The sequence below is a fragment of the Vespa mandarinia genome, chromosome 1 (genome assembly GCF_050613455.1).
Source record: "Vespa mandarinia isolate Hongniang chromosome 1, ASM5061345v1, whole genome shotgun sequence".
In the NCBI taxonomy this organism is placed as follows: domain Eukaryota; kingdom Metazoa; phylum Arthropoda; class Insecta; order Hymenoptera; family Vespidae; genus Vespa; species Vespa mandarinia.
This window is the reverse complement of record NC_140810.1, coordinates 16,556,369-16,582,301: the sequence shown is the minus strand read 5'-3', so window position 1 is coordinate 16,582,301 and position 25,933 is coordinate 16,556,369. Positions and strand designations below refer to the sequence as shown.

The 25,933-nt window shown below is 32.8% G+C and overlaps 3 protein-coding genes across 6 annotated transcripts; 2 read left to right on the top strand and 1 right to left on the bottom strand.

Moving 5' to 3' along the window:
• Nucleotides 1-927: 927 nt before the first annotated feature.
• Nucleotides 928-24,962, bottom strand: LOC118443687 (SUN domain-containing ossification factor). 4 transcript variants are annotated; one of them, XR_014983098.1, is made up of 8 exons: nt 24,253-24,962; nt 23,749-23,929; nt 23,389-23,507; nt 8,277-8,926; nt 6,110-8,031; nt 4,543-5,829; nt 3,250-3,404; nt 931-1,945 (listed from the first exon to the last, which is right to left on the bottom strand). XR_014983098.1 is itself a non-coding variant. In XM_035871035.2 (6 exons), the coding sequence occupies exons 1-6, from the start codon at nt 24,309-24,311 to the stop codon at nt 4,525-4,527; spliced, it is 4,236 nt and encodes a 1,411-aa protein (XP_035726928.2). In that variant the 5' UTR covers nt 24,312-24,962; the 3' UTR covers nt 4,428-4,524. The 4 variants fall into 4 exon arrangements, 1 of the variants encoding a protein (XP_035726928.2); XR_014983099.1 differs by lacking the exons at nt 23,749-23,929; nt 24,253-24,962 and adding an exon at nt 9,208-9,462 and having other exon boundaries at nt 928-1,945; nt 23,389-23,505; XR_014983100.1 differs by lacking the exons at nt 23,389-23,507; nt 23,749-23,929; nt 24,253-24,962 and adding exons at nt 9,208-9,462; nt 19,543-19,798 and having other exon boundaries at nt 928-1,945.
• On the top strand, nt 16,281-19,294 carry LOC118443688 (uncharacterized). Its single transcript, XM_035871041.2, has 3 exons — nt 16,281-16,577; nt 16,839-17,006; nt 17,486-19,294. Exons 1-3 carry the CDS (start codon nt 16,488-16,490, stop codon nt 17,687-17,689), a joined length of 462 nt encoding a protein of 153 aa, XP_035726934.1. The 5' UTR covers nt 16,281-16,487; the 3' UTR covers nt 17,690-19,294.
• LOC118443689 (oligosaccharyltransferase complex subunit ostc-B) lies at nt 24,948-25,921 on the top strand. Its single transcript, XM_035871043.2, has 4 exons — nt 24,948-25,208; nt 25,333-25,406; nt 25,473-25,690; nt 25,773-25,921. Exons 1-4 carry the CDS (start codon nt 25,070-25,072, stop codon nt 25,789-25,791), a joined length of 450 nt encoding a protein of 149 aa, XP_035726936.1. The 5' UTR covers nt 24,948-25,069; the 3' UTR covers nt 25,792-25,921.
• Nucleotides 25,922-25,933: the final 12 nt, after the last annotated feature.

Below are 25,933 nucleotides of genomic sequence, written 5' to 3'. Positions count from 1 at the left end.
TTTCGTTACGATATTCTCGCTTTCATTATATTTACATATAATTGCAAATATCGCACAAATATTCGAAGCATAGCATATTATGATCTAACCGTGTTTGAGCTTCGAATAATTTTAATAGCTTGCTAAGAAGAAATAAAATAGGAAAAGAAGGAAAAAAAAAGAAAGAAAAATACAATAAAGATAATCACACATTAGATATTACAGAGACTAGGCAAATAATTGTCTCGAAATGACGTAGCTCGACGTTCCTTAGATTAAATAGTCTTGATGACGCGAGTTCATTATATTTTTTTCTTTAATAAATAATACACGTAACTTCTCTAATATAAGCAGATATTAAATACATTAAGCGTAAATATTATATTCGAGAGTTACTTGAATACTTCATTGTTATTCATATACTCACATGTCACTAATCGGTGGAATTCTTTTTTTTAATAATCCAATTAAAAATTTTTAATATATTTCTATTAAGATTGTCTAATTCCATTTGGATTATTATCATCAATAAAATTTACCAAACAATTTTCATAATAAAATAATATTATATTTTATATACAAATCATTATAAATAAGATGAAATATAAATTTTTAAATAAATTCAATCAAATAGATTTTTATTTTATAACAAATATTGTAAATAAAGAGAAATACTTCTCAACCTGTACATATTTCGTCGAATTAAGTACAGTCATTACAATAGAACAATATAATTATGATCAATTAATAAATTTATAGATAAAATATACACACATATATGTATATATAAATATATATATAGGAATAAACAGTGCTATTCTCACTAAATTGAATAATTGAAAGTCGAGCTTCGCATTTTTATCACACGCAGTGAAAATATATATGTATATATGTTGTATGCATGTATGTATGCATGTATGTATATATATATGTATATATATATATACATACATGATATATATATATATATCACTATCTAAAAAAAAGTGATTATGAAAATGATAATAAGCAATTACGATGAATATATGATTATGAGTACATATTTTTGTGATCATGGGAGACAATGATCAATTTTTTACTTTAGTACTATACGCTTAAATTCATGTATCATTTACTGATGTTAATAATTAAGATGATTATCTATATCTATAGAATATAAATATATATGTATATATATATGTATATATACGTATATATGTATATTATGTATGTATATATATATACTCGAATGAAACTCGAGAATCGAGAATTGATCGAGTATATAGCACGTATTCTCATCTTCATTCATTATTATCTTAGAATCTTTAAATGCACATTAAGTAATAGGACACATCTTGGTTAAAGTTTAAGTAATTCTTCTTCTCTTCCATTCTTCTCTCTCTCTCTCTCTCTCACACTCTCTCTCTCTTTCTTTTTTTTTCTCTTTATTTTCATATTTCACTTGGAAATTATGCTTCCACCATTGTCATTCTTCACAAGTTAAAGGAGTGTTTTATCACAGCTCGTTTTTTTAATTCTTCTTTTATCTTATTTTTTATTATTATTATTATTATTATTATTATTATTATTATTATTATTATTATTATTATTATTGTTATTATTATTCTCTCGTTTTACCAAATACGAAATGCTGGCACGTTATTTCTTTATGTGTCCGACATATTCTTTGCGACAGTCTTAATAGAATTAAAAGGGATCGAGTTCGTTTATGCGAGATAAACATTTATGAATTCTTTTTCTTCAATTTTTTTTTCTCCAATAGCTTTTAAAATTCATAATTTTTTTAAAGAATGAGATTAATGGCGGTAGATGAATTTTTTATCGGGTTTATAAAAAATAAAATGGTAAGAAAAAGAGGGAAAGGCTTGAAGAGGGCGGTAGGAGGAAAAGGAGGAGTAAGAGGAGGAGGAGGAAACAGCAAATGAAACGATTAAGTAACATTGCTGGAAGACATTGTGATGAATTTCTGTAAAAGAAAAAAAACAGTGAAAAGAAAAACAAAAGAAACACGAGCTCGATTAAAAGAATTATAAAATAAGTGCAATTATATTAATATTATTCTATGGATATATTGATCTATCGCAAAGCAATCGGTGATTTTTCACGTACACATTGTGACTTAGAAATTTTCGATTGCGATAATTAAGGAAATTATAAAGATGGATTTCTGTTAAGAATTTCTATGAAAAGAAAAAAATGTATGTATGTGTATAATTTATATATATATATATAAATTATTTATTATATATATATATATAAATTAAAATCAACATTTACGACACGAAGAATATATGTAAACGCATATTATAATAAGCAGGTTTCATACGATCAGAAAGATCTATTGAAATGAAATTGATAATTAATAAATTAAAATTGTAATGTGATATAAACGATATTAGGATATATATATCGATTTGTATTTATTACGATTACAATATCTGTCGATAATTAGCCTAGCTAAATCGGTCACATTCATAAGTTTCGATTTTTTCCATTCTTGTTTATTCATTAACATTAAATCGAATAATAATCGTCAATCGTCTTGATATAAATCTCTCGATATTTAAGAGTATCGCGACAGTCCATTCCGTTGGTCAACAAGAATTTTCTTTCTTTCTTTCTTTCTTTATTTCTTTATTTATTTATTTATCTATCTATCTACGTTATTCTAAATATCTATATTAAGATCACCGGTTTTCCTTTTCTTCTCTTAATGACATGTAATTCAATCTTTCGGTTATTCAAACCGCAACCTCATTTTATCAAGAATTTTATTTTACTCTCCTTCTCGCATCTCTCTATCTAATTTATGTTAATTATAACAATAATTATTAGAAGTGAGAGCGAGAGAGAGAGAGAGAGAAAGAGAGAGAGAGAGAGAGAGAGAGAGAGAGAGAGAGAGAGAGAGAGAGAGAGAGAAAGAGAGAGAGAGAGGAAGAGATCAGAGCGACTACAATATTACATTTTACGATGATTTTAATCAAATTACAAAAAAAAAAAAAAAAAAAAAAAAAGGAAAAAAAATTAAAAAAAAAAAATAAAAAAAGAAATAAAAAACTAGCTCTAGAGATGTAACATGCGTTTAAATTTTGCAAAATCGATTATGTTCTTCTTTTCGATAACATAGATAAATGGAAATAAAATTATAGGCTTCTTGCAAATGCTAATACGTAAGTATAAAAACAATAGTCATTTTCTATACGTTCTATTTAACAATTCTAATCGGACGCTGTATTAAAAATGACAAGATATTATGAAAAGAATACTCACATTTTAGAAATTCTTAAAACACATTTCTATATGATAATATATTTCCTTTTGGGTAATTTTGATAATTTACTTAAGAATTAAATTATTCAGTATCGTTTCCATCTTTGAATAAAATATTTGGAATATTAACGTATTTGGTGGATATTTCGGCAAGTCTGAAAAAATGTTAAAAGAAAAAAAAAAAAGAAAAAAAAAGAAAATAAAGAAACGATATATATATACACACACACAAATATGTATATATATCGAAAAGAATAAAAAAAAATATTTCTAATGTCTTTCTAATTTATAATAATTTTCTAATCACTGACTATGACTATATGACTAATCGCTCCAAGTCATTCATATTTTATAGTAGTTTTCTAAACTATAAATTTATTTTGAGAAAACTTTGCTTTGTTTCTAAATATACGGGGAGTTATATATATATATGTGTGTATACAAGATGTAGCAAAGCTACACGGTGAAACTTCAGAAATGGATTTCTCATATGTAGAAAGTAAAAAAAAAAAGAAAAAAAAAAATACAGGATTTATTAGCACGGATCTGGATATGTTTAATTCCTGAATTATAAAATATCTAAGTAAGGTCTTAAATGCATTGACATTCTTAAAAGCATAAAAAAAAATCTATTGATGCGAATTCAATAATTTGAGTAAATTAATCAACGCAATAGAATGAATGACACGCATATAGTATAAATCGCATACGTAAAATTTCAACAACATCTAATAAGAAGATAAAAATTTTGGAACATTGTTCGCAACTCAATGAGAGGATGAGCTAAGATCTGTATTCAAGTAGAAGGTGAATTACAATTTAAACAAATTCATTCGATAGAATCAATAGATAGAACCAATTTCTTTTTCTTCTCTACATATGAATCCATTTCTATAATTTCGTCGCGTAGTTTTGTTACACCAGGTATAAGTCTTTTAGCTATTTCATCTGTTTAAACATATCAAAGAAATAACGACTTTATCGTTATACGATTGACACATCCATAAAGTTCATAGGACCCAGTGTATTTTAAAATCATAAATAATTTGACTTTAGAAAGAAAAACGTCAGGAAAAAAAAGAAAAAAAAAAAAGAAAAAAAAAAGAAAAAGAAAAAAGAAAAGAAAAAAGAGACAAAAAAGAAAAAGGAAAAGAAAAAGGAAAAGCGAAATCTGAATGTGTTTCCGAAGAAAAACGAGATAATACATTCCGACAATTATTTTTTCGAACAACTACCGGATCCCTGGTATCACGCACTGGCAAGTATCTACTTCAATCAAAAAATCTTTCTCACCATCTTCTTTAGACCGCTACTTTTCTTCTCTTTTTTCCACGAAGTCGGAGTAACGCTACTACTTCTCGATTCATCACTTTCATCCAATAAACCGTTCGCAGCACTACCGTTTACGTTGCCAACCTGTATTAAAAGAGTTCTAGATGTCTCTGGAGATTCCTTGTGGGAGGATCTATCGCTCGAAGAATTTCCTGAATTAGTTTCCCACTTTTCTTCTTTAGTACTTTGCTGCGTTTGGCCAGTGTTGTTAATCGAGCTTCTCTTTTTTCTTGCTCCTAAAGCTGTCTTCATGAAGGATGGAGAACTTAGTTTTCCTTCCTTCAATATCCCACCATACTTGGAAGAGCCATTTTTGGAAAAATCAGTAATCTGTGAGGTAGAGACAGGTATGATAGATCTATCTTGATTAGTTGAAAACAAACGTGTCTCGATAAAATCGGCATCTTCTGAATGGCCAAGTATAACATTACTTTCACGAGCCGTTACCGATTCTTTCATACTATAAATCATTTTATCATCATTACTAAGCTCGCTCGTGATATTTGTCATATACTTCGAATCTTTGACTTGGCTATGTTGAACTTGTATTTCTTCGATTTTCGGTGGATCAGTCGACGAAGCTCTTTTCGTTTGAACGAACGTGTTCATTGGAGGTACAAGACTTGAAGTACTTTTATATTTGATCGTTTCGCGTTTTCCTTCAATACCAACAACAATCTTTGTATTTGCTTCCTTCTTACGTTTCCTTTTTCGTTCCTTTTTGGTTTCGTGGCAGTGATCGTCAATCATAAGATCGTGATAAGTGGTTGATATATGAGAGGCGATCTCACTTGGTCGTCGTTTCTTGATCTTCTTGCTAATAGTTGAAGTGTTTGACAAATTTTCAGCACTTTTTCTACGTGTCGTATTTTTCTTAGACGTTGCCTGTTCTTCATCTTCATCCTCGTAATCGGTGGCTCTTCGGCAATAAGAAAGGACAAGAATAACCACGAATACTTCGAGGCAAATGAGAAGAGCGTGTTGGCCAATAGCAGAGAATCGTCCACGCCAACTGTCTCGATCATGTAGAATCGATTCGACCGATTTCGAGAGTACTGCTATCTCTTCTCGTAAGGCAGCGATTTCGTTGAGTCTCTTTAAATCACGTTCCTCACCTTTTCTCGACTCTTCGCTCATTGCCGTTATAGCACGTTCCAAAGAACGTTGCATTTCTTCCACTTGCTTTTTGTAACGTCGACTCAGTTCCTCTAAATATTGACCGCTCAGAGACATGTTCCTTTCGAGTGCCTGTCGAATGAAATTATATTTAGTAAATAAGAAATATTTTGTTTCTTTTATCATAGAACACGCTTACCTGTATAAAGTTTAATCGTATATCTTAATTAAATCCCTATCGGGTCAAATAGAAAATATTATGAGACTTTGAAAATATGTGGATTAAAAGGGAAACCAATTTTTTTTTATATAAGGATATTCAATATATACTTCGACAATTTTATCGTTTAAAATATTTTTAAACTGACTATATTATTCGTCTTATTTTTAATTAAACAAAGCTGTCACTGACCTTGATTCTGTTGGATAACCTGAGGAAAACGGACTCTTTTTGTTGTGGCGTCGTACTTGCAGTCGGTTGCGCGTTCAAGGCAGCAGCCGGTCCATTTTGCAAATTGATTGCATCGTTCTCTAAGTCCTTCAAATCCGAAAGCAATGTGTCAAAATTCAAATGATCTTGTGAAGATAATTTCCCTTCTTGTTCACTAGACTCTCCCTTCCCTTTACTATCAATTTCCACTTGTTCTAATTTCTTCGTTCCAACGTTTTCACTTTTCTCTGTTCTTTCAGTTTTACTCTGAATAATAGTTTCACCGGATTCAATTAGAGATGAAGGAAGATTATTATTGATTTCTTGAGTAACGTAAGTTGTTATTGGTACACTAGCTACTGTTTGAGTTGCGGTCTCGGTAGCTCCAAAGATCGATAATTCTTCAACAATTTTCAACGTAGGTGTTGGCAAATTTTTAACAAGTGGTGCAGTTGTAATAATTTCACCTTGTAAAGTCTCTTCCGCCGTTTCTTTGCTAGGTTCCAAACTAGATAAAGACGGCTCTTTCCTTCCGAGATCCTCCTTGCTCAATGTTTTTGTTGGTTTTATTTGTAAAGCCAAACTCTCGCTGCTGGATAAGCTCCCAACCAATGTCGAAGTTGTAGCGTCCAATTTTTCATTAGAAGATTCTTGACGTTGCTTGGCATCCTTCGAAGTTGTCACAGATGTGGTAGTGATTTGTGATGGAGGGGATACGACAGGAAGGTCGGTGCTCTTATCGATGCTTTCCGCTTTTAATATAGCATCCTTCTGCGTTACGTTCTCCGATTCACTACCAGGGATCTCGTAGCTAGTGTTCATCACCACTTTGCGTTCCTTCGTTGCTAATACGTTGCAAAGCGCGACTATGTACTCAGGCTTGAAAACAGAAGAAAAGAATGTTGCCTGAAGATTTCTTGCCGTACTTTTTGATCTGCTTCCATTTTCTTCCTTCGTTCGATTGATCGAGGATATGTCGATACCATGATCGGCACATAATCCATCTTCTCTGAGAGTCTCATTCACCAGATGGTTCTTCAGAAGATCGTCCAATTGTCGATCCCTGCAACCGACCAATTGAAAAACTTTGGCAAATTTTTGATCGGAACATTTAGGACAGAGAATGGTGTATCTAGGTGTTGTACAACTGTCGTAGGAATTTTCTAATATCGTGCCAGAATCTATGCTTTGTTGAATCTTCGTTATGTTATTCCCAGTCAAGTCGCTAGACTTAACCAAAACTTCTGCTGCTTTTTTAACGATACTGAGAACGGCATCCCTAGCGCTACCAAAGAGATTTGATGGTACACCGTCGGCATCAAGTATCTCCTCTTCGTCGTTGTCCTCATCGTCTTCGGCATCAGAACTCGATTCCCTTGATATCTGATTCTCTGTTTCCGTTTCGAGCACCTCAAACTCGCTCGTACCGTAAGCACGAAAGAGAGAAATTGGACAAAAATGTTCGGAACCGTAATGAGATTGAAGTTCCACTTTGATAAATTGTCCAAAAAGTTGAGGATGCAATGCAAAGCTTTGAATGTCTCTCTCGTCTTTCGCGGTAAAGTGACCAACCGGACTCCAATCTCGCGTTGGAAAACGATCGCTAACGTAAACGGAGAATTCCTTTGGTGACGAACTAAATAGTTCGAAGTTTGCCAATTCAATTTTCTTTGCCTGAATGGCTTCACAGAGTTCTACCACAAACCAGACGCGTGAGGTACAAGTATTCAACATGTACTCGTCTCTAGTGGCAGCCAATACGCTTTTAGCGTGCTGAGCTTCCGGATTAACAGCAACGATCTTCGCACCGCAATCCGGTGAAGCATAATTCTTCGAACGCACCTTCATACCGCCCATACCTCGACCTGGTCCTCCTGGATTTTGCACCGAGGCGTTTGGATGTGCTGCAAGTGTATACCAGTGGTCAATTGAATATCTACGAAATTGAAAAGTATTTGAGGGAGATCAGCTATTGCCCCATCCGAGAAATAAGAATATATAAGATAACAGTCAGAGCAATAGATCCCAAATATGCAGTTGTGTAATCTAACAAATCACTTTAATTTCTAGATCAAATAGTCAATTAGAACACATGCCACTTAATCTACGTTGAATCCAAGTCGAATCTCACTAGAGATTCGATACTCACTCTTCTTCTTTTCTGCCTCCTCCAATCGTTTCTGTGCCCATTCGCTAAAAGACGGTATATCCTCGTGCGAGTCGGATGGCCCAGATGCAACAAGACCATCGATGATCACTGCAGCAGCCACATCGTCCCTATTGCCTCCACTGATCAATCGAACTCTTGCTGCTGTATCATTCAACTCGGATGCAGTTGCAAAAGCTTCCTCGACTTTGGCCAAATCTTCTGGTAGCACCTGCTCGACTTCTTCTTCCTCCTCTGATCGAACTTCCGATTGAACGGCATCGACGGCAGCATCCATTGCGACCTTTTGTTGTTCAGCTCTGACGACCACCACGATGTCAGCAGTTTTCTCGTTAACGTTTCTTCCATGTGGTGTCCCATGCAATCCCAGAAGTTCACCCTCGTCTGACAAAACATTCGTATCATTATCCTCTTCGATACTTTCTTCCTCGATCGTTGAAGGACTCGGTATCTGCGTGGATGGTTCAGCATCGTGTACATCCTCGGAGTATATCCTATCATTATTCTTCGTACTAGAATTCTTTACGGATGTATGTGGATCGAGTTCAATTTTTGGCTCAGCTAGGCTCTGCAATTCTGCCGCCGCTGTATCCACCAAGGTCAATACAACTGCTTGCCCGGTCTCCGATATTCTGTGAATAGAGTATCTGTTTTTCTCATGTTCTATTTCAAATAAATAAATTATTCTTGTAGATAAATACGATAATAATAATAATAATAATAATAATAATAATAATAATAATAATAATAATAATAATAATAATAATAATAATAATAAAAAGATTATAGAAATAAAAGAACACATCGAGTATCTCCTGATCTTCCTAAATTAATAATACTTTCAAAGAGGTAAAAAGATTAACACCGATAAAGATCGCAATCGATAAAGATCGTTTGATGATAATGTCCTCACCGATCATAGAGGCAGGTGGGGACGCACCACAAGGCTGCTACTACCGTTAAATAAAGCGCAGCAGCTCGTAGGAGGTACCTTAGCTGTCCCCCTGAATCATCGACCCAGTATAAAGGACATTCGCCTTGGTCCTTCACCATACCCTTGGCCATGTCCTCCTTAGATCGAAGGATCTCCGATGATCACGGATTTGTCATCATTTTAATTTCTATTTTCTTCACCTTCCTCGTTTAGATCTCGATCATCGATCTTAAACTTTTATTCAAGTTCAACTCTCTTAGACGACATTGTTTAAAAAAAAATCGTTAAATAGATAAATATTTATTGTTTAAAGAACAGTTTGTTAGCTCGTTGAAACGATCGCGTGATCGTAAAATTCAATTTAAACATCGTCTCGAATGTAGGATATCACAAATGAGTCATCTATCGATCGATTTGAAAGGTCATACGAATTATCTATCCTAAATCAATTTCTTCGAGCAAACTAGTTTATAGTTATTTAATCATGTAATCGAAATATTAAACTACCAGTAGTTGTAATAAATTGACAGAAAATATTGTATAGAAAATCGATTAGGAAAAAACAAGGAAAAAAATACAATATGTTCGTGTATGTGTGTGTGTATGACATATATATATGTATGTATGTATGTATATATGTATCTATCTATGTATCTATATATGTGTGTATATAAAGAAAGAAAAAAAGAACAAAGGTACGAATATATATTGCTAAGTTTGATGTGAAGGAGACTTTAAAAATGTGAGACAGCTACCGTGAATGGTAAGAAGGTCATCGATAGTTTCACGGTCTACCGAACGTTTTTCAATGGTCAATCAATCCGGTTTGCGAGTCGTGAGCATCAACGAGAAATTACTCGCTTGATGTTAGCCGAGATAGACTTGTATAATTTATGAGCCTGAGGTGCCAACTAAACCCTTTCGATACGATAATTTACAAAGACGTTGATATAAACTCTTTGAGATAACGATCTCAATACAGTTGTTTCAGTAAATGTTCATTAACTTGTTACAGATTATATTAATCGAAAAGTTTCATTGCGGAAACAACAGTGAAACTACGGGCATGCGCTGAGATAAAGTGCCGGTCATACCAATTTAACGAGAAAGAAATATATAAAGTAGGTATGAGGAACAAAAGCGTATGCAATTAAGAGAAGTCTTAGACTTTTTTTCTCTCTCTCTCTCTCTTTCTCTCTCTTTCCTTTTTCTTTTTTCTTTTCTCTCGGAAATTACTCGTCAAAGATGAGATTAGCCGGTTAAAGTATCGTTGCTTTGATAAACGAACGTTTGGAAGTAAATGGTGACAAATCGACGACTCGTTCCTGTATCGAGTGTCCTAACGAGCCCAACTAACGCTCACTCAGACTCCTACTTCTAAACATGGTCAAATCGGCTTGGAAAATCGAGAACGTCTCGTTCACCGAGTCCTGATTCGACGGGACAGGGGAAATCGCTTTAGAAAGACGAAGGAACATAATACATCGAGATACCTGATCACTGTTGCCATGCGAGAGAAATAAAGAGAGAGAAAGAGAGAGAGAGAGAGATAGAGAGATAGAGAGAGAGAGAAATAGAGAGAGAAAGAGAGAGAGAGAGACTACTGGATTAGAAAATAAAAATGGAACTACATGAAAGCACTTGAATGTTTCTTCCCTCCTGTTTCATTTCCCCACCTTCCTATGTGGCTCGATTTTAGCGAGAGAGCACCTGGACACGCTCGTTTACAGAGAGAATAATCTAATCCAGGATGAAAGTATCGCCGGTGGAAGCGTTTCTAATAAGCTTCCTCCTCTCGTGCGGTGTACATACTCGTCGCCACGAGAAAAATCATCGACCGCGCGTGCATTTATTCATTTTAACAAGACAGCCAATCAACTCTAAGTGACTACGCAGAAATACTCGTTCCGTTTTATGGATCCCGATGGCCTATCGGAAGAGTATAGGATATATATCTCCTGTTCGATCTCGTGCGATTTATCGGACGTAAACCTGTCTCCGTTTTAATTGTCGGTGAAAACGCGTTCGGAACGAATTCATAGTCTATGCTGTTTTCTAATACTTATTTCTCTTACCTACGTTAAAATGTTTATGGAGTCCTTAAGGAGAGAGAGAAAGAGAGAGAGAGAGAGAGAGAGAGAGAGAAGAGAGAGAGAGAGAAATGTGAGAAATAAACACGAGAGATCGATTAACGAGTTGTGACTTTAATCTCGAGTTAATGTCTAATCATCGATAGGAAAGTTTGCCTTCAAACGACAAGACTAGAATATCTCGTCTAGAAATGTGGGTTAATCTCATCATAGAAATCTCTGATAATTCGCGAATAGATTTGGCTCCTTGTTGAACTTTGTAAATGTCCATAAGAAGATAAACGGTTCTAAAAACTTGTTTTTTTTACGAAAGAAGAAGAAGAAGAAGAAGAAAAAGATAAATTTTATTTAAAAAAAAAAAAAAGGATTAGAAATATCTCTTATAAGACAGGGATCTATTCAAGCTGGAAAAATAGAAGACACTCGGGGCCGATTAGTTTATGCTGATAATTTAAAATTGTCTTTTCAAAAGAGTAGACAAAAAAATCATGTTCTTAAAATAGGAGGAAAATATATATATATATATATAAAAGAGAAATGAAAATGTTCTTCGCCTGCACATATCCGCATATGTCCGCATACGTCCCTTTTCCTGTAGACCAAAGAAAAAGGAACGACAAGACACTTTGGTCTTCTCGCGACATGGGCGCGGTGAGAGATCGACCCACGCGTAAAGTAGACCATTGTAGTCGAATAAAAATAAAATTCCTTATGGTTAGGAACGTTTCGAGGAGGCGGTGCTATGCTCGCGGCTAGGTCGAAGCACAAGTATCAGCTTCCATCGTAGGGAAGCCGAGAAGTCGATCGATCGAAGTACGCGATTACTTAACGACCGCCGTTAAACCGCGTTCCTTTGAAAGAACCACTATTACTCAGAGAAAGCCTGATTTACATTCGAAACGATCGAGATAAATCAGACGGGCGGGATGGTAGGCGCAGAATTCCAAAAATTTATCAACTATAAACTTGCAACGAGATCGGGCAGCGCACACCCAATTCCTCTATTCTCTAGTATTCGCTTCGAGAGATTGTTGCAACATCAATGTATTTTTTCACATGAAAGAATGACATCGTGGGCCGAATTGTCGACATCGAACGATATCGCCAACGGTTTCTTCAATACACCTAAAAAGAGAAAGAGAAAGAGAGAGAAAGAAAAAGAGAGACGTTCCCCGTCAAACATGAGAGGCGGTTCATGCGTTTCCGCTTTCGCTCGTAATGGATACTTCCCACTGATTCTCGAATAACTAGGTACCCAACATTGATTGCAAGCCGACCACGATTGATTGGGAGTCAATTTCAAAATTCGTCGATTATCCTTTTTTCTTTTTTCTTTTCTTTTCTTTTTTTTTTTTTTCGTTCAACGATTCTTCCTTCCTTCCCCTTTATTATAAAGAGGAATTGGATTAGGAAATATAAAAAGATCGAGAAAGCTTATGAATTGGGTTACCGTCATTACAAATCCCACCAAGTCGTTATTCACGTGCATACATGTTAAATAATAACATACAGCAATGTCGTCGTCGTCGTCGTCATCGTCGTCGTCCCTGCTTACGTAAAAATTCAGTTGACCTAGAAAGGATAAAAATGCTTCACCGTGTATCCATGTACATATATATATATATATATGTAGAAATACGAAAGGAAAGAAAAAAGGTCGGCGGGTGCACCACCGTCATTGGCTTTTGACGATGTCAAAATGAGCTTTTTAGAAAGCTCGCTCGGCATCGATGCAAGGAGGACAAAAATTCTTAAGACGATTTTTACAGCTTTTCATTTCTTATCCTTTTCTATCCTCCGAACGTTTATTTCAACGTACGATAAGTACGTATACAAATTATACATGAATTTTATTGAAACGTTATTACGTTATGATCGATTGTCGATTCATTTTAAAAGCAATTACTCGTAGTTTATTGAAATAGAAAGAAAAAAAGAGAGAGAGAGAAAGAGAAAGAGAGAAAGAGAGAGAGAGAGAGAGAGAGAGAGAGAGAGAGAGAGAGAGAGAGAGAGAGAATAAACCAGATTGATTTTCTCTCTCTCTCTCTCTCTCTCTCTCTCTCTCTCTCTCTCTCTCTCTCTCTCTCTCTCTCTCTCTCTCTCTCTCTTTCTCTCTTTCTCTCGAAATGAATAATGCCGAGTGATTTTTTTTTCTTTTTTTTTTTTTTTTCTTTTTTAATATATTACTTCCAACAGCTTCTCCCATCCATATTCGATTTATCATGGACGTCTAGCGTATTTCACTTACTCTCCGACGAGCACAGTTGCACTTTCGTTACGGTACACTGACGAAACGCAGTATCAAAATCGTTCGCCGTGAAAATTGGTGGATCGTGAGGCAATAGACTTTAAACATTAAATATTGACATAAATTTTCATTATCTAATTTTATCCTGTTCAATTGCAATGATGTAAAAGTAATCCAGTAATAAACGATCAAAGAATGAACAAATCAAACGATATATTTTTCAAATATTTTATTTAAATAAGAATAAACGTATGTAAAAAAAAGTATAAAATTTCTTTTCTTACATCTAATCTTATTTCTTTTATTGTTGATATTTTCGATTCAAAGAATGCCAGCAATAATAAAATATTATAAATATTAAACACGAAACAGCCAAAAATTAATTGGTTCGACATCGCCCGATCTCAAGTTAAATTAAAAACTGAAAAAATAAGAAGAATTAATATTAAGATAAAATGGAAAAACCAAAAGACATACCTCTCTCTCTTTCTCTCTCTCTCTCTCTCTCTCTCTCTCTCTCTCTCTCTCTCTCTCTCTCTCTCTCTCTCTGTATCTATCTATCTTTCTCTCTCGATAAATAATACCTCATCGTAACTCAAAGCTTGATTTCTCCATTTTACTTGACTATTTCCATCTGCCTGCGGTCGTTTCACGGTGTTCTATGTACGCGAACTACAAACTTCTTTGCAATTTCTGTTTCACGCGTTTCCGTAATCGCCGTGTCGTGCATACTAGTTCACCAACTATATAGTTTAGCTTCGTTCGAAAGTCGTTCGTTGAACGTTAAGTTTGTCTCGGACACTTTTATCAAAGAAATTGGATGTCGTTCGGAGAGACGCGTACATACGTCCGATGCATCGTAAATCCATTACACTGTGACATTCCTAAAAGATGACAGAATTGTCCTGCGAATCGTACATCAAGATGAGAGGAAATCAAATAAGAAACTTTCTCGCGATAACATTATTTTTTCATACTTTTCATATTTTTTATACCGTCGCTCGTTCCTTCGATGATAAAATTTCCGAATAAATTATTTCGAAATCGAATTCTTCGTTATTTGGAAATTAAATTCTTCAATACTGAATCCAACAAATGAAAAAAAAAAAAAATATAAGAAACAAACCAAACAAAGAACGTAAAACATATAAAAAAAATACATGTTATTAACGAACGAACGTTTGTTATGCTTATGTTAGAAAACAAAAACGAAGAATACATGTTAAATACATGACAAACGGAATACATGATATAATTCTTTTAGTTGATATCGGAATATTCCATTAAGAAAAACATAACGTGAGTCATTGAGATAAACAAATTTTATCCTGTACCGATATCATTCCTGTATATCTACTTTTTCAAGATAAAGTTAAAAAGAAAATAAAAATTGGAATGTTCCAAGTTTAAAAAAAGAAAAAAAAAAAAATAAAGGAAAGGAAACTTAAAGAAAATAAGGAACATATAAAATACGATTAAGAGAGGTGATACGTGCGTCAGTCTAGAAAAACCATGAAGGTCGATGTGAGTCCCTCTTTCTCTCTTTTTTCTCTCTCTCTTTCTCTCTTTCCAAGGGATCGGCCCACATCCAATTTCGAGTTCATGTCCCAAATGACACCATAATTGTAGCAAAGTGCGGTAAGAACTATCAAAGCATTGGAAATAGTAAAAGAATAACAAAAGAATAGTACGAAAGAGAGGGAAGTAAAAGAGAAAGAGAAAGAGAAAGAGAGAGAGAGAGAGAGAGAGAGGCAAGGAAGAGGTTAAAACTCGGAAGGACCGATGACGAGCACGATTAATTAAGAATGTGACAATGAGAGATGAATGTAGGTGTTGGTTTGCTGAGCACGCGCGTGTCAACTGGCTTTTATGCGATTCGGTGCATAATATGAAACAAGAAGGTGGTTCGCATATCAGGGCTACGATGTTCTGTTACCTGCGATTACTTTCATTATTTATTAGCAAGAGTAGAAGATGCATGTTGCTCGATCGAATATATAATTTTGTTCCAATTTCTTTGATGATCTTTTTTTTCTTTGGGAGGAAAAAAAAAATTTCATTAATAAATCCTTTAAAATATAATTTAAGAATTATTATGAATTCTAAATTAATAGCGATTTTCTAATTAAACTGGCTGTACATGTATAACAGTATATAAAATTCAATTAATCTACACTATGGAAAAACGATTTGTTCGAGCACCATCAAAAGGGCCATCGTTATAAGGATAGTCCTAATGAGGAAGGATTACAACTGGTTGTAAAGTTTCCAATTTAGTCGAGATAGCGAAAAGTTCCTGAGTAACCTGAATCTTCGCGTCGAATTATTCTCGACGAGATCTTCGATTTCATTAATCTTAGTAATATCTCAAGTCCATAGGTGTATATATATATATATATATATATATATATATATATATATTTCTTATATATATATATATAAGAAAAAAATTAAAAAAGTAGAAAGGAAATAAAAAAAATGATATCGATATTATATTAATACGTATATATTAATATACATTATATTAAATTAATTATTATACAGTTGAATAATTTATTTTCAATAAATTTTGATATAAGTATCTAAGAAAATAATAGAAAATATTCTAATATATTTGATCTAAGGTTGAGTACCAAAAACGTTGCAATTGCGAGTTAAATGCACTTAGACGGCAAGGAAGTGGGGACTTACTCTAGTTAACGTAAATCGTATACCATCGCTAGTCTTACGCGACTAGAAGCGACTAGACGGTCGGCTCTTGAAAGACGACAATTCGCAACGATCTGGGCGTTGTTTGGTTCATCGTAAAAGTGAGAAAGCGAAAGAAATAGAAAACGACGGAAAATACAAGGTTTTCGTTGGTGAAACGATCAAAAGTGTGGGGATTGGATTTTTACGATCTTTAAGTTGATCGTGAGAAAATGTCGGAAGAGAGTGAAAGACCATCTATTTCATTGAGACTTCAAAAATATTTCAAGGAGGTTCCTTTCTTCTGTAAGATCATCGAACTTGTAAGTGTTACTATAGCCATATTGATCACTTTCTCTCTCTTTCTCTCTATTAATTTTCAATTGATTTCTTTTAAATATATTTTCCCGTCGTTCCGAAATCTTCTTTTCGTATCATTAATTAAATTTAATATTATGTAAAAAAAAAAAAAAAAAAAAAAAAAAAAAAAAAAAAAAACTTTTATCTAAAACTACGATCTTAGAAAAAAAAAAGAAATAAAGAAAAAACTATTAAATACGTTTCCAAACAATTGGACTTTCTAGATCTTATGCATCATATCACTTGGTCTAATAGTCAACCCTTTTAATGAGATTCATCGAGAAGACATAGACCATGTAGCTATCGTCTACATATCTCTCTGCGGCTATATTTTGATAAATGCTATCATCATCCTGTGCCATTTACTCGGTGATCGTATACCAAAGAAAACGGTAAGTGGATAACTCTTTCTATTATGCATAATTTTACGTGTTCTTATTAAAAAAGAAAAAAAAATCACGATAATCCTTTGACGACCCTTCATGTGGAGAGAGAAAAAAAAAGGATATCACGAAAATAATTCTTTCGTTGGCACTACAATTTCCATTCTAGTCAACGAGGACACGGGACTCCTGCGAGTACAAATTATTCAAATTTGATTGAGAAATGTTCTCTGTTAACTGGAAACGTGTAGTTCATTGTGCTTGCTCGATAATAGTCTCCCGTTATGTTCTCTTGTTTTCTAAAAGACAAATGATCTAAATTTAGAATTTCCGAGGACGTATTTTATAAAAATATATTTCGAACAGAATTTTATGCAGCGAAAGTGAAAAGTGCAAAGTTGAATTGATAAAAGAAAATGTTAATTAAGACAAGACGATTAACTCGTTTAGTTAAAGACTATGTCACCAAGATCATTTTTATTTTACAGGTTATAGCATTTTCTGTAATGGGGGCGGTACTTTGTCTTACAGCTGGCTTTATCCTGATTAGTGATTGGACCGACTTCCCCAAAAATTTAATATTCCAATACGTGGAACAATACAGCCATCAGATGATCTCGAGTGGAATTTTCGCTATTATTGCGGCAATCGTTTTCGTATGTGACATATATTTCATTAACAAGTACTATTAAAATCTTTACTACTAACGAAATGTGAATCAATGAGCATTGATCTCCAAAAAGTGAAAACATTCTCAAACTTTCTTCTTTATATCTCGCATTAATTGATCTACTGACTTTTGCAAAATCATGATAACATTATTATCGCCAATGTGACGAAGTTAATATAGACATAAAGAGAGAGAGAGAGAGAGAAAGAGAAAATGTGTATTTTAGATCAAAATCAATATTCTCAAGAATTTAACGATTGCGTGATAGGACGAAACAATTATTCGAATAATTTCATTTAGAGATTTCAGAGAAACAATTAGCTTTTATAATTTGCAAAATGCGAACATATTTTCGAGACGAACTGTACGTTATCGAAGATATTATTACTAAATATTGGGAACATGAATGATGAGAATTTGTTATCTAGTTCGAATAAAAAATCAACATAAGCTAGATAAATCAACGAAATATTGCAACAACTTGTTCGATGTGAAGTAGTGCGACAGTGAAACAAGTCGACGTGTAGTCAGACCGACAAAAGATAACCACAACGAATGGTTTAAGCTCACGTTAGCGCGTACCATGATCTATTTTATTATATATGTATAGTATATACACACATACAAAAAACAAAGTTCAAAGTTAAAATAATTTGATATTATAAGAAACCAATAAATTGAAATCAAATGATTTTTTATAGAATCATAGTATTTGATCAATATAAATAAAAAAAATAAGAAGCTCAACGTTGAAATAATTTGATACTATGAGAAAATAATGAAATATCCAAATCTTTTGGCTTGAAATAGAAGGATTTTTCAAGTATCGCAATATCCAACAAATTAGGACGAAGTAAGCTATTACTAACTTTTGATTATATTACTTCAAAAATAGAAGAAAAATTTTGTAAGATTCCCTCGTCGGATACTGCAACTTTGAAAACTGAGAGCGATTCTACGCTCTTATCGATCCAAACGTCGAAACATGTCTTCCGCAATATACATACTACATCTATATATTTCGAAAATATAATACATTCTTCCAAGTAGAAACGAGATTTTTGTTTTTTTATCGAATCGAAATGTAGACCTCTGCAGAAGATAGACATTTAAATTGTTATTAAGTATTAATAACAATACATGATACATTTGTGATGAAAATTTACTGATACTTTTGATAAACGATTGACTATTTATTATCATGCGAAACGTTGTCGATGTACATAGAGATAAATATACGTGTGTATACATACATACATACATACATACATACATACATACATACATACATACATAGATGCGTACACAACAGGTATATCGTATGAAGGTAAGTATCATAGATGCAATTACCAAACAAGTAATACGAAACTCGGCCGCAGTCGAGTACATTAATAAAACATAATTAAAATAATAATACAGCGACGTCTTCAATCTCGATAACGCACTTCGATTCGAATATCGATGAAATAATCGTGATTTCGATGACCGACAAGAAGATTTTAATTTTTCGACAAAAATTACTTTTCGACGAAATATGATTTTAGAAGGAAGATTTTGAAACGTTTGATAAAGTATAATATTCAGACGCTTAAAACAGAACAGTTTCTTATTTATAAAAAAAAAAAAAAAAAAAAAAAAAAAGAAAAAAAAATATTTGAAACCGGATCAACCTATTATTGTTAATATAATTTCATCGATAGATGACGCAATTGTTTTCGAATGTTCGAGAGATACTTTATGACGATTTTAACATTTGGAAGATATAAGAAGAAAAAAAAGAAAAAAAAAGAAAAAAAAGAGAAAAAAAGATAGCGAGGAAGAGAGAGAGAGAAAAAGAGAGAGAGAGAAAGATACAAAACACCAATTGTTGCCTACCAAACTCACCACTACCGGTTCCACTTATAATATCCCAAAATTGAATTATAACACCTGTAACCGACTTTGTTTCACTTAATCTCACGAAAAAAATACACTTCTCTTACACTCTCGCATCTTGAGATGCTGTAAACCCTTTTCTCCGCATTCGTTGTAGCTAAGAAGAATGAAAACATCTACATCGGTAGACGTCCTTACGTCGACTGATGTCCTCCCTCGAGCAGCGCCTCGAACGACCCTTCGCATCGGCATCCCCCACCCCTATCTCACACCCCACCATGGCTAACAGCGCCACGCCGCCGCCACTATCGCTCTCCGCCCACATTTTACTCCATTTAGAGCATTTCCTCCCTCTTCGAAACAGTCGCGACTTTCTTCCTTTACCGATGCTTTCTTGAATCCTTTTCGTCTCGTTCTTTCGACGATTCCAATGCCCTACGAGACAGTTTTATTTTTTTTTTTGCTGTCTCCAAAGATTTATACCAAACCGTAATCTCTCTTATCTTGGATCTTTTTTTTATTAGACCTATTATTATCCTTTCTTTTCTTCTTCTTTTTCTCTTCAAAGGCATACTTTCTTTGAAGATACGACCGACCCAGAAAATGAAGACACGATAGATACGTCTAATCTAGGCTATGAATGGATAACATAAATCTCGATACTCTCGATACGGAATTCGAGAAAGCGGTTAATTCATCGAAAGTCCACGATTCGTTATCGTTTCACTCTGTGAAATTTATGGAGGACATTTATATGAAGTATCGATTTTTTTTTTCTTTTCCTAATTTTTTTTTTTCGCTTGTATAAATATGTATTATATTTGATATATGTCTTTATGAATAAATAAAATATCCTTTTTATAGAGGTTTCAATATAGTTTATTTTATATCAATTTCCTCCAAGTAGCCGCACACACGTTATCGATCTGGCTTCGTTTGATAATTGGTGCATCACTCGTCTCTCCTACGATGCACCAAATATCCGATAATGCATTGGTGGAACTTAGCCAATGCAGTAACTACGACAAATGCATCTAGTGACTATATTTTAATGTTCGATTCTTTTACAAATATATTGAACTAATATTAATCTTATATTCCTTTCGTTATATTTCGTTCATTTATATCGTTTCAAGTAATATGAGTAAATTACAAGTTAATTTGTCAATAATCAAAAACAAATATCGAAGCCACAATTAAATCCAATCGAGTTAAATTGAATCGAATAATTTTACTACTTACTATTTACTTTATAAAAAAAAATTTTATTCATTATCATCGCCTCCTCTCTCTCTCTCCCCTTCCCCCTAGCCCTCTCTAATGTAGTACTCGAAATTACAAAATCGTTTATCAAAACAAATTCTACAAGAAAATATTTAAAAAGGAGGAAATAGAGTAAGAAAAAGAGGAAAGTAAGAAAACAACTTTTAAATCCTACATCACGACAATGGGGCTTCGTTCATGTCCTAAACATGACCCTGCAAAGCCAGTTTGATTTTGCACCCAAACACTTTGCGATGGCTTCTCTTTGGCATTTCCACGTGATTTTAACATCACGTGTCTTACATCCCTATTCGATCGTTTAACCCACAGTTACCGCAACGTTTACTTGTTACATAATACTTGAATAGAAATTTTCGAGAAAAAGAAAAAATTAAAACAAAAATATTTCTTCAGTATGTATATATATATATATATATATATATGCAGATATATAATATCTATAAACGAATAAAAAAAAAACGAAAAAAAGAAAAAAAAAACTGTCACTAAACGTTTCAATTTTATCGCATAAATACAATCGGTATACAATTTACGTAGATAGAAATAATTCTTTGTAATTTCCGTTGAAAGGATATCAGAGAATGTCCATGGCATGCGATATTGAGTAACGACAGCTGTCAAAGCTACTTTTATCGACTTTTCGATGCTAGTTTCCAGCTATAGAAATATCTGATACTAGTACGCAACGTTCTCGTTCTAGGAACTTTTAACTCGATTTCGGGGCACCTTGAGAGAAGAAGGAAGATATCAAAAGCTTTAGCCCTTTAACCGACTCTTTCTTTCTTTCTTCGTTTTTTGTTCTTTTTTCCTTTCTACGACTTTAAAGTAAATGTTAAATAATGCGGTAAACTGGAAACACGGTGAAGGAAAGTTACGAGTAAATCGCGTTATGCGCTTTTAAAGCTTTAAAAGCGCGCCAAAGTTTAAACGTTGTCACCGACGACGACGACGCGGCGACGACGACGATGACGACGACAATTTTGTTCTTTTCGAATCCAATTCATTTAAATTGATTACCATTTCTTTAATTAGCATAAGACGATAAAAAAGAGTTTTCAAAGAAACCTACATCTCCCACGTGAATAACTTCAACAAATAATAAAATCGTTTCTTTAGGAAATCATTCAAATAACCTGATGTTTATTAATAGAATCCGTGAAATATAAGCGTATAAGTAATTCGATATAACATGTCTATTAATGAGAATATACTATGGCAAATATATTGTGACGCAAAAACGTTACAACGCAACTTGGCAATCACCATTTTCTTACGTTAGAAGAAATTACTCTTATAAATTATTCGATATAAATTATTTATACGTTATCGTATTTCCAGTCGATGTATATCGGTCTAATGACCATACATCTAGTTATCATAGTACATATACCTCTAGAAAATTAATTATACGCAATTTAACATACATTAAAATTCTACAAAAATTTTTTTTCGAAGGGGAAAAACCGAAAAAGATAAAATAATAATTACGGCATTTACGATAAAATAATTGTACGAAATCATTGTGCATATATACACAAGTGTATATCTTTACCTATAAAATTGAATGCATATGTGACATTGATTAACGCGTGTTGGAATAAATCATTGGCATTTCGTATTTGTCTATATTTAACGACGAAAGAGGCGCCTAATTTACATTCTAACAATAAACTACATACTCGTACGTTAACGAGCGTAACACCCAGTGCCATTAACCGAAGAGAACAAGAGAACTATTATGTCGATCAAAGTCATTGTACCAACAGATGTAAACAATTCTGCATACAATTTATTATACCTTCAAAACTTCAAAATGATTCTCGTAGAATTGCGAATGCTTGAACAAATTACAAATACTCTTTTATCAACGATTATTATCAAAAATAACATCAATATTTATTTTCTGTTTGTACTTTTTTCTTATCGCAATAAAATGTTCTTGAAAGAGCACAATTAATCTGTTACGCGAGTTTATTCAATATTCATAATTCCTCCCTACCATTTCGCCATCTACCCAATCTACAAGGAAAACAAAAATACATACAAGATAAGACGCAGGAGACGACTCGCGTGATTAAAGTCAAGATTATGATACATGTCTGATGAAATGTCTGAGTATCGAATGTCCGTAATGAAAACAGAAACGCACCAAACGATTTATGGATATTCTGTTCCGGAAGAAACGGAGCAAACATACGATTACTAAGTCTGTAGTAATAAGATACAAAACATATTTAAAAGAATAAAAAGTAAAATAAACGTAATGCTAATCTAATATATTTTTATTTGATGTATCGTGTATCAATGATCTCTGTTTAAAGAACACGATCTTGATCGGTGAAATGAATATTTTCTAATGATTTGATCATCTAGATTAATGCTTTTACATTACGTGAAAAATATCAAAATTGCATCATAAGATAACAATTAATATAAATGATGTACTCGTGATAATGCGATTAAAATGTAGATAAACGTAATAATTTGTTAACTTTAATTATCTTAGGCAGATCGATTCATTCAAAAAAATGTAACCAATTTTTAAGAAAAATAATGACTCACCCTTGGGAAAGATTAGGCTGTTGTATGATACTTTCTGCTATAATCTCCAAATCATTTTCCACACGATCATCCAATGTATTTACAGTGTCAAAACTAGAAGTTACTTTGGTAGCACTCTCCTTAGAAAAATAAGGATAAATATTCAGAATTATATAATAAACAATTATATAATATTACATAATATATATATATATATATATACATAATATATATATAATAACAATTATATAATATTGCATAATGTATATATCATAATAAAACTGATTGATTTCACAAATATATCCTTCATATTATTAATAATAAATAATTATTTGCCAAGATCAAATCCTTGGCTCTTCAAATTTATATTCTGAAACATACCTCGAGAAATTCATTCTCTATTGCTGGACTTTGTACTTGAGCAATCGTAATTTCTGGTATTTCATATTTCTGATTTTCATCATTAGTTGTAAAATTATCGAACACATACAGATTTCCATCATTTTCCGTTCCTGTACTTTCTTCTGTACTTTCTGAAGCAACTATTAGAAACAACACCCCACTGTAAAAAAAAAAAATTACAATAACAAAAAAATTATATTTATTACCATTCAAATTCAATCCATTAATGATATAAAATAATATACGTCAGAAAACAAGAATATAAATGAGGAGGTTATGTGATTTTGATTCATTGACAAATCAATAAATTCAAGAAAAAAGAAATCTTTTTTAAAGAAAAGAAATTCGGTATTACATGTACAATGTGAATTTTTATATTTTCAATTTGGACTGGCAAAATATATGTGTGTGTGTATATATATATATATACATATACTTCTTAAATTAAATGTTAAATGTGAGTAAAGGGATCAAAAATCTTACCTAGACACAACCGATGTGAAAAGTAGTGCCCAATATACGAAAGTCACACGAAACTTCATCTTTCTTGTCACAGAAATCTCATAATATCAATTGTGTTAAAATGTACGCCGACTGAACAACCATGTTTTTTTACGCGTACACAATCATCACTACCACCACTACCACACAATTGCAAAAACCTGACGTGGTGCTATCAAAGAAAAACTTCCGGTATTGAACGTGTCACATCGGCCTTTCGAAAGTTTGAAAATATTCACCGTGGCAAAAGAAAATATTTTATAATGCGATCGTTCTTCATCCAAGGCTCGAAAACTCCGCGAAAGAGCAACATTTCGATCGAGATACACGCCTCCGTGTAAAAATGGTCTCTCACTACGTTCTAAACAGCTGATCACGTTGGCGCATGCGCACACCGATTCACATGCACCATGCGACGTGATTATGAAGTTGCTACGTCTTATTTCATAAGCGGCCTCCTTTTTTTTTTATATCTATACAAACACTTTATTAAACGGAATACAAATGTTAAATAAGCAAAGATGTTGACCACTTTACGACTCTACATAAGAAACATGAAAGTTATTATAAACTTATTATAAAATTTGCTTTATCGAAACATTCGATTATTTAACGATACATATCGAAAACATCGTTATCGATATACTTTCACCTATATACTTTATGGTTTGATATTTGGTAGCATTGATAATGAAAGACGAATGATTACGTTAATACACGTCAACACCGGCGACTCCAAATTTTCATATCTTCCATATATCTTTCATAATTTTGTACTTTACTATTATTCTTTTTAAAGATGGAATATATTTATAAAATACCGTTCTTCGTTTTAGAAGTGCCCAATTTAAAACTTAAAAGGCCATCTTGGTTCGTGAAACCTAGCGCGATGATAGTTTTTTCTTTCGTTCTTTTATCATACTTTTTAGTGACAGGAGGTTAGACCTGAAAATACAAATTTTGTTTTTTAATATATATTTATTGCAATAATAATTAAAAAAAAAAAAGGTTTATTTACATAGTCAATTTTGAGTAGTATTACCAATTAAATGCATTTTCTAGGTATAATATACGATGTAATTGTTGAACCGCCCAGTGTAGGATCTACGACTGATGAACATGGTCATACGAGGCCTGTAAGTTATAATTATTAATTTCCTCAAAAAATATAATTTTATTAATTAGGTTATAAATCTTTACAGGTGGCATTTATGCCATATCGTGTAAATGGTCAATATATTATGGAAGGTTTAGCGTCAAGCTTCCTATTTACTTTAGGTGGTTTAGGTTTCATTGTACTTGAACAAACGCATAGTCCATCCACTCCAAAACTTAACAGAATTCTTTTAATATGCGTTGGATTCATTAGTATAATTGTCTCGTTTATTACATGCTGGATATTTATGCGTATGAAATTACCGTAAGCTAATTATTTTTTTAATCGTTTTAATTTAATTTAAATGTTAACTTTATTTTGTTAAATTAAATACTTCCTTTTTCAGGGGATATTTACAATCATGAATGGATTTTTCTAAGGTATACGCAAAACATAACTTTGAAAAAATTTAATATCACTTTTTATAAGAAAAAGAATAAATGAAACAAATTTCTTGTAAATATATTATTTAATAAAAAACAATGTTTTTTTTTTATTAAGAATACC